This window comes from Ornithorhynchus anatinus, chromosome 1 (genome assembly GCF_004115215.2).
Source record: "Ornithorhynchus anatinus isolate Pmale09 chromosome 1, mOrnAna1.pri.v4, whole genome shotgun sequence".
Lineage (NCBI taxonomy): Eukaryota > Metazoa > Chordata > Mammalia > Monotremata > Ornithorhynchidae > Ornithorhynchus > Ornithorhynchus anatinus.
This window is the reverse complement of record NC_041728.1, coordinates 144863035-144872177: the sequence shown is the minus strand read 5'-3', so window position 1 is coordinate 144872177 and position 9143 is coordinate 144863035. Positions and strand designations below refer to the sequence as shown.

Genomic DNA, 9143 nt, shown 5'->3' with positions numbered 1-9143 from the left:
TTGGGCAAGTCACTTAACTTCTCTGTGCCTCAGTTACCTCATCTATGGAATGGGGATTAAGACTATAAGCCTCATATGGGATAGGATTGTGTCCAACCCGATTATCTTGTATCTACCCCAGTGCTTAGAACAGTGCTTAACGAATCCTATTAAAAAGTGTTGAATTCCACATCTAGTTGAGGCGGGTGGCTAGATCAAAATGTTCCTCTTGTGAAATTTGCACCCCTTCACCGTATATAAATTATCTTAGCTACTGCTGTCCAGCCACACTTTTTGATGTTCAAGAACCTCCATTAAAAATAAGTAAAATTGGAATTTAAAACATTAATAGCAGCTCCCTAACCATTTCATTCATCATCATTATCATAATGATAATGGTATTTTTATAATGCTTAATATGAGCCAAGCACCGCACTAAATGCTAGGGTAGATAGAAGATAATCAGGTCAGTCCCTTTCCCACATTGGGCTTACAGACTAACTAGCAGAGAGAACAGGCATTGAATCCCCATTCTACAGATCAGAGAGGTTGAATGACTTAGCCAAGGTCACACAACAGGCCAGTGGCAAAGGCGGGATTAGAACCCAGGCCCTCTGACTCCCAGGCCCATGCTCCTTCCACTAGGCCATGCTACTTCTCTTCAAAGTGTCAAGTGCACAAATCAAATATACCTTTTGGGATGACAACCAAATTGTTAATGCTGATTGCCTAGAAGAGGATCCTAAGCAGGTGAGCTGCTCATGATTTGAAAAATTCTATTTTTCCAGAGACCCACTATTATTCCATTGAGATCCCACATAACAAGATAACAAAAATACACCTTTGAATGCCCATTTCTTCCATTAGCATGGTACTGCTTCTCACTCAATATTGGGTAACAAGTAAATTGTCCTTGCACACTAAATCCACTTTCCAGTTGTAGATAAATCTAGGTGCATCCATTAGTTTTAACAGTTCATGCCTCATTAATTCTTGTGAGAGCTGCCATGCTGCCCATTTAACAGTGACCACATATTAAGGAAAGAAAAAGAGAAAAGTTATTACTTCATCAAGAGTTTTACTTAACTTGAAATAAAGAGTGGCTTGCGGGAAACCACCTCTTTAAAAATAGCCCTTTTTATGAGGCAAAGAAGAGGCAATTAGGTGTTCTTCTTTTACCTCAGTAAATTTAAATGTTAGCCCCTACCTTAAATACAGATTCTTATACTATTAATTATGCAAATTCCTTTTACAAAATTATCTTTCAAATACATATGCTGGGTTTGCAACTATATGGAATAAGGTTAAGAAAATATATTGGACTAATTCACAAACTTTTTTTTTCACCAGCTTGTCTTTCCCTGAGGAAAAACATGGTTAAAAAAAAGAAAGAAATCGGCATTCGTGTAAATTGTTACTAGGGCCCCCCCAAAAAGTGTCCTTTGGGGAGACTGCTTTATGTGGTGATTTATTGTCAGAGGAGACAGTTCGTGTGTAGTAAAATGAGAAGGACCAATTTTAGGATGAGGATAGGGCCAAGCCCACATAGGAAACAACTGGTTGTCAAACATAAAAGAAAAATACCCATCAGGAGTAGCAGTAGCTAGGATTCGGTTTGGCATTGGCTGGGTATTTTCACCACTTTGGGACCCAGAGTCCCAATGGTGACCAGAATCCTAAATTCAGGTCCATTTAGGGTGCCAGTAGCTAATTACAATAATAATGGCATTTGTTAAGTGCTTACTATGTGCCAAGCACTGTTCTAAGTGCTGGGGTAGATACAAGGTAATCAAGTTGTCCCATGTGGGGCTCACAGTCTTAATCCCCATTTTACAGAGGAGGTAACTGAGGCACAGAAAAGTTAAGCGACTTGCCCAAAGTCACACAGCTGACAAGTGGCGGACCCGGCATTAGAACCCACGACCTCTAACTCCTATGTCCGTGCTCTTTCCACTAAGCCAGGCTGCTTATTCAACACGTCTTGCTATTGGACTCTCAAGCATTAGGTGGGAAAAGACTCCATTATCCCCACATCCAACACCTCTCACTGAACTCTGAAAATTGCTCTTTTTTAAGAAATATCATCCCAGAGATTGCTGGGGTGCATTCAGCTCAAAATTAGATCGACATTTGGGGGAAGCCATGAGGAAATTATATAAAATGTTATAGATAGGATTATATTTATAGGATTATATTTATGAGCCCCAAAGGTGACCTGATCTTGGTTTCTGACAAATATTGAAGAGCAAAAGTTAGTCAGCTAATTTTCTTTTCAGTTGCACTTCAGGAGGTTCTTCGGGACAGAGTTGCCTTGAAGTTCCCAGTTTTGCACGGAATAGAGGGAGGACTGGTAGGAATGAGAATATAGACAAAGCCAAATAAGGGAATCTCCCTCCCCAAGAGCAACTGGGAAAGGAAACAGACAAATTAAACTCTCAGGACCCCATTAATCTACCAGTTAACTGGTAGATTGGGATAGGAAAAAAATGTTATTAGATCCGCAACTTTACCAACATAATTTATTCTTGACCTGCAGAAGAACCTCAAATGGTTCACTCCCCCTTCTGCAAAGCATGCCAATAGGCTCTACTCAAGCATTTCATTCCTTGGAGCACATGTTGGCTGGAGTGTCACTTGCCCAATGAATTTTTCACATCAGTTGAAGCACGATATTCCCCTTCAGCCTCCTTGACACTCAATAACTCTAAGTAGGAGATTCATCTTTACTGTACCTGAGGTATAGTTACTTTAAAAAACAGGTTTGGTTCTTTTGGCCGCTCCTGATATTAATCAGTACAGTGTGAAAAATGAAAGTCTCTTACGGGATTTTGAAAGGAGCATAAAGTACACACACACACACACACACACACCTCTTGCACACACATACACACACCCACCCACCATAGACCCACCCTTAAAGCCAAGCATGCAGAATAAAATTCATTTAAAATTTAGTCTGCTTTAGAGTGTGAAAATATTTTGGGGAAAAATTCCCATACATGGATACATCAGAATTTACAATTTGTGATGATAGGGAAAAAAAAATCTGGCCCACATTAAAGAGAAGCATTCCTTTGCCACACAATGCTGGAGTCAGATCTTCCTTTCATAAACTGGGAGGACTATAAGTGGCAAAGTAGTTCTGCAAGGCGCTTTCTCCAGATGCCTTTAAACATCCCACTCGGGTACCCGGCAGAAACCGTGCTGCCATTTTGTCTTCTCAGTGTGTTCGGTGGAAAGAATCCCCCAGATAATCTGAATGCTGTAAGGGTTTATCTATGAACATTCACCAGGAAAAACCATCTACAGTCTACATCATATCATCACACAATAGAAATTTCCTCACTAACACCTCCAGAAGCAGCAATAACCGTGCTTTTTAAATAAACTATAAATACCCCATGTATTCCTTTGCGTTTAGTAGTCTAATTTAATACTTTCTTTTTGGCAGTTTAAAAAGGCATGTGGCTTGGATGAGCCAGGTGGCATGAGTGAGGCCTAGCTTGATATCCTGTGGTAGAAATACATGTAGCCCAGGTCTTTGGGGGGTCTTTCTGAGGCACAGACTTTATGGTCATTGTAGATGACCCACCTGAAAGAGAAAAAGAAAAGAAAGAATATTTCATTAGATATCAAACATATACCCATCATGAAAATTGTCCGGAGACTGTATTTGTGCTACACACAAATACAGTAAGCTAGGCTGGCAAGGGACAAGATTGAAAATAGCACTGTGCATACCACTAGCACTTTAATAAATTCCTCGGCACATATTTTGGGTACACGAGTATCTAGACCAAGGGAAGCAGTGTGGCTTAGTGGAAAAAGCATGGGCCTGGGCCTGAGTTCTAATCCTGCCTCTGACAGTTGCCTGCTGTGTGACCCTGGGCAAGTCACTTAACTACTCTGTGCCCCAGTTTCCTCAATTGTAAAATGAGAATTCAATTCCAGTTCTATCTCCTTACTTGGACTGTGAGCCCCACGTGGGACGGGGACAGTGTCCAACTGGCTTAATTGGTAGCTATCCTAGTGCTTAGAACAGTGCTTGACATATAGTAAGTGCTTAACAAATGTAATAATAATAATAATTCCCAACAGGAGACTCCTTCAACCTGGAACTAAACCTTTGCAAAGCCAAATCTGTGCAGCCACAAAGGAGCATGGGAGTATACAAAAATTTTTAAAATACTGATTACAATTTATCCAGCAACATTAAAACAAAAAGCCACCTCTGTAGGTTGCTAATAATTCATTCAATCATATTTATTGAGTGCTTATTGTGTGCAGAGCACTGTACTAAGCACTTGGGAAAGTACAATGCAGCAATAAAGAGAGACAATCCCTGCCCACAGCAAGCTCACAATCTAGAGGTCAGGGAGACAGACATCAATACAAATAAGCAGACATCAATATAAATAAATAAAATTACAGATATATACATAAATGCTTTGGGGAGAGGGGAGGGGGAAGAGCAAAGGGAGCAAGTCGGGGCCATGCAGAAGGGAGAGATGAGGAAAAGTGGGGCTTATTCTGGGAAGGCTTCCTGGAAGAGATGTGCCTTCAGTAAGGCTTATGAAGCAGGGGAGAGTAATTGTCCGATGGATTTGAAGAGAGAGGGCATTCCAGGCCAGAGGTAGGACGTGGGCCAGGGGGTGGTGGCGAGACAGGTGAGATTGAGGCACAGTGAAAAGGTTAGAACCAGAAAAGCAAAGTGTGCGGACTGGGTTGTAAAAGGAGAGAAATGAGGTGAAGTAGGAGGGGGCAAGGTGATGGAGAGCTTTAAAGCCAATGCTGAGGAGTTTTTGTTTGACACGGAGGTGGATACGCAACCAGTGGAGATTTTTGAGGAGGGGGATGACATGCCACAAATATTTCTGTAGAAGGATAATCCCGGCAGCAGAGGGAAGTATGGACTGGAGTGGGGAGAGGGAGGATATTGGGAGTTCAGAAAGGAGGCTGATGCAGTAATCTAGGCGGGATAGGATGAGTGATTATACTAATGTGGTAGCGGTTCGGATGGAGAGGAAAGGGTGGATTTTAGCGATGTGAAGGTGAGACCGACAGGATTTAGTGACGTACTGGATATGTGGGTTGGATGACAGAGCAGAGTCAACAATAACGCCAAGGTTATGGACTTGTGAGATGGGAAGGACGGTGGTGCCATTCACAGTGATGGAAAGTCTGGGAGAGGACAGGGATGTGTTAAGTTTGAGGTGAGGGGAGGGTATCCAAGTAGAGATGTCTTGAAGGCAGAAGAAGATGCAAGCCTGGAGAAAGGGAGAGAGATCAGGGGAGGAGATGTAGATTTAGGCATCATCCATATAGAGATGGTAGTTGAAGCCATGGGAGCGAATGAGTTCTCCAAGGGAATGAATGTAGATGGAGAATAGAAGTGGACCTAGAACTGACCCTTGAGGGATCACCACAGTTGGGGGTGGGAAGGAGAGGAGAAGCCCACACACTGCTTACCCAGCATATGCTCATGCATTCTGCAACTAATCTTTGCTTCCCTTCCAAGGTCACTTACCGTCCTTCCTTTTTGATGTGGCAAACATAATGGCCACTCATGGTGGATGTTCCCATGTGACTGATAAACCCAAGTAATTCATATCCTATGAAAGAAACAGTAGATAGTATCAGAATAGCAAATTCGGATGACTAAAGTGCACCTGTGCAATCTGAAAATAAATTGAACTACTTTAATTATACTAGTTTTCAGCCCAATTAGCTTTCAGGAGATGAAGAGCATTTACCTCTCTGTAGAGGACAGAAAAATGTAAAGGACACAAGTAATCAAATTCAATTTATAGTTCAATTTCAGAGAAGCCTCTTCCCCCAAAACATATCAAACTGAGATCAAACTAAAATTAAATTCAAAAACTTTTTTGGATTACATCTATTATCATCTTTGTACTTATAATATACGCAAACATATATCTTCATATATATCGTGTATATATACACATACACACAAGATATATATTGCATGTATTGTTGAATTGTTTGTATGTATATAATAATAATTGTGGCATTTGTAAAGTGCTTACTATGTGCCAGGCACTGTACTAAGCACTGGGGGGGGGGGGGATACAATCAAATCAGGTTGGACAGAGTTCTTGTCCCACATGGGGCTCACAGTCTCAAACTGAGGTAACTGAGGCCCAGAGAAGTGAAGTGACTTGCCCAAGGTCACACAGCAGACAAATGGAAGAGCCAGTATTAGAACCTGTGACCTTGACTCCCAGGCCTGTGCTCTATCCACTATGCCATGCTCTGGGTGTGTATATGTATATACACACACACACAATTCAACAATTTTCTTCCAAGGATATCAAAGTGCTTCAGTAGAATCTTCCAATTCATTTTCTCTCTATGGTTCTGAGAAAAAGTAAGGAATTCATTTTCCTCATTCTACAATTGTGGATACTGAACTGTAAAGAAGTAACTTGCCTATGGTCAGATAATCTGGGGGAGCTGGGACTAAAATTCAGGTTTTTCTGTCTTCCAGTTCAATGTCCTTTCCACTAGACTACACTGCCTCCCTCCTGTAATTGAAATGAAAGAACAGGACCCATAATGAAGCAACATAAAACAATCACTTTTACAAATCTCCTGTCACCCCACATCATCTTTCTAAGCAGAAAAATGGTCTTTTCAAGAACCCCAGGGGAAATTTAATAAGCACCATAGAGCCCACAACTGCTCAAGTGTCAGAGCAATAGAACTGATGTACCTGCAAATATACACCCAAGACAAGCTGCCTAAACTGTTACTGAACATTAATGCAGGCCAGGATGCATTTCTCGCATTTATGTAAAACACAAAAACCATAAAAACAAATTAATTAAAAGACAATGTTTCCTTATCAATAAAAACTTTGTACTAGCATTAAAATTAGCAATGTTTATCAAAGCACACAATGTATTATTCAGGACCACCTGGCAGAAAGAATAGCAGAGAGAAGAATAGAAATCAAAATACTTGGAAGAAATGAATAACCAATGATTTTCCCAAGAAAGTCATCCTTAATACAAATGATATCCAAGAATTCACGAGTTTAATTCTCTCACAACATTCCCTTCTAATGAGCTGCAGATGGATGAGACAGAAATCCCACCCCAATCCTCCATTCTACTGAGCTGCAGATGGAAGAGACAGAAATCCCAACCCAATCCTCCATAGTGGAGGATTGGGTTTGCATCAGAGACCTTATTTCCATGTTATCTGCATCCTAGTCACTTAGATGAGAGAAGGCACCTCTAGGTCTTCATGGAAATGTGTGTTTCTGTGGGCACCATTTGCAGGCAGGGAAGTCTATTTGGCAATGAGGAGTAGAAAGGGAGTGAGGAAAGATAAAAATATGGAAAGCTTGCAGTAGGAATAAGACTGTACTAAGTACTCGGGTAAGTACAAATGAGAAATGGCATATTTTCCAGCTGTAAAGAGCTGGGCTAGTGAATGCTAAGAAGAAATCGCTAACTTGTTAGCTCACTGTCCTGTCAATCAATTTCTGATATTTATTGAGCGCTTACTACATGCACAACATTGTACTCTGCACTTGAGAAAGTACAAGTTAGTAGACGTGATCCCTGCCCACACAGAGTTTACTGTCTACGGGAGCAGTTTACATTCTTCGGTACATTCTGTTTTCTCCCTATCTTATCCCAGTAGAACTTCTGCACTCTACAGGAAAGTTCACTTGTATTTCTCGAGTGTACAGTTGGGGAGAAAAAAACAGAGGGGCTTCCTCCCGAGGATGACCACCAGCCAGTTCTGTGCTCTGCAGAGGAAAATTAGGGAACCTCAAACTAATGTGGGCATTCTGTCCCTCTAAATCTGCACCATACCTGCTCCCACAGAGAAATTCAGGAAGCTTTAACCATAGAAGGTAAAGCTGGGGTTGGAAAAAAAATAATAATTTGAGTCTATATAATTAGCCCAAATGATGCAAGGGTGTGCTTTTCAACTTCTCTACACAGCATCTGTTGACTGTCAGTCTTGTGTCTGTTCCGAGTCTCCCTCTCTTGGACCTTTCCCACTTTACTAATTTCCCTACTGGTGTTGTGCAGCCTGGGAACTCCCACGTTAATGTAAATGAATCTTGGTTTCTCTTGTCAAATCATTCCTAGTTGCACTTGAATGCAGTACAGATTTGATGACAGCCTACTTACCTTCGATTACTTCAGTAACCAAAGATTGCTTTTAAAAACAAAACTGTCACTAAATACTTCACAAAAGCAGAAAAAACTGTCTAAAGGCCTAAGCTCCGATGGCTGAAGGCTCGATTTCCCGCTTTATTTGTAAGTACAATATATTATGTTTGAAAATCTTATCACACATCGGTACCCATGACCCTTTCCAGAACCCATTTTAAAGGGGCATCTATGTAGGATAATAATAATAACAAAAATAATAACAACTATGGTACTTGTTAAGTGCTTACCATGTGCCAGACACTGTACTAAGTGCTGGGGTAGGTACAAGCAAATCGGGTTGGACATAGTCCCTGTCCCCCATTTTACAGATGAGGTAACTGAGGTACAGAGAAGTGAAATGACTTACCCAAGGTCTTACAGCAGACAAGTGGCAGAACAGAGATTAGAACCTCTGACCTTCTAACCCCCAGGCCTGTGTTCCACATTCTTGCAGAATGTACATTACTCCTTCCTTAGGAGCAAGGTTGCTTTTGAAGTCGCCTCAACTCTTCAATCCATTTGGTACAGTATTTAATAAATTCCATCTATTAAGTGGAAGACTGGCAACTTCCAAAGAGTGACTTCAAATCAATCAGTGGTATTTATTGTTTACTGTATGCAGAGCACTGTACTAAGCACTTAGAACTATTAAAATCACCTGGGAGTAGCTTCTCTGAATCTAGCTCACAATGTACTGCAAACACAACAAAGTCCTGACTATGATAAAGAAATGCCGGGTTCTGCCTCGCCTTTCTCTACGCTCCACATTTGGCGGTTTGATAATAGCCCCATCTTGTGGTCTGCATAACTTGACTTCCTCCTTGAGCCGCACGAGTCCGCCCAGGGGAGACAATAACAGAAAATGGATTGAAGAAAAATTGTGATGCTTTGCTGAACTTTCCACTAGGAAGTACCCCGTGATAGCTTAATGTGCTTTCAGAGAAACATAAAGTCTTCCAGGCCTCGGAT

At 41.2% G+C, this 9143-nt stretch overlaps 1 protein-coding gene across 1 annotated transcript in view; it reads right to left on the bottom strand.

Annotated features, from left to right (window-relative positions):
* Positions 1-2484: 2484 nt before the first annotated feature.
* The window catches only part of USP13 (ubiquitin specific peptidase 13), a 130617-nt gene continuing 123958 nt past the window's right edge, over positions 2485-9143 (bottom strand). Inside the window, exons 20-21 of the mRNA XM_029075988.1 lie at positions 5507-5591; positions 2485-3571 (exon numbers count right to left, since the gene is read on the bottom strand). Of these exons, the coding sequence (XP_028931821.1) occupies positions 3478-3571; positions 5507-5591 (179 nt within the window). The 3' untranslated portion in view covers positions 2485-3477. The remainder of the gene's footprint in view (positions 3572-5506; positions 5592-9143) is intronic.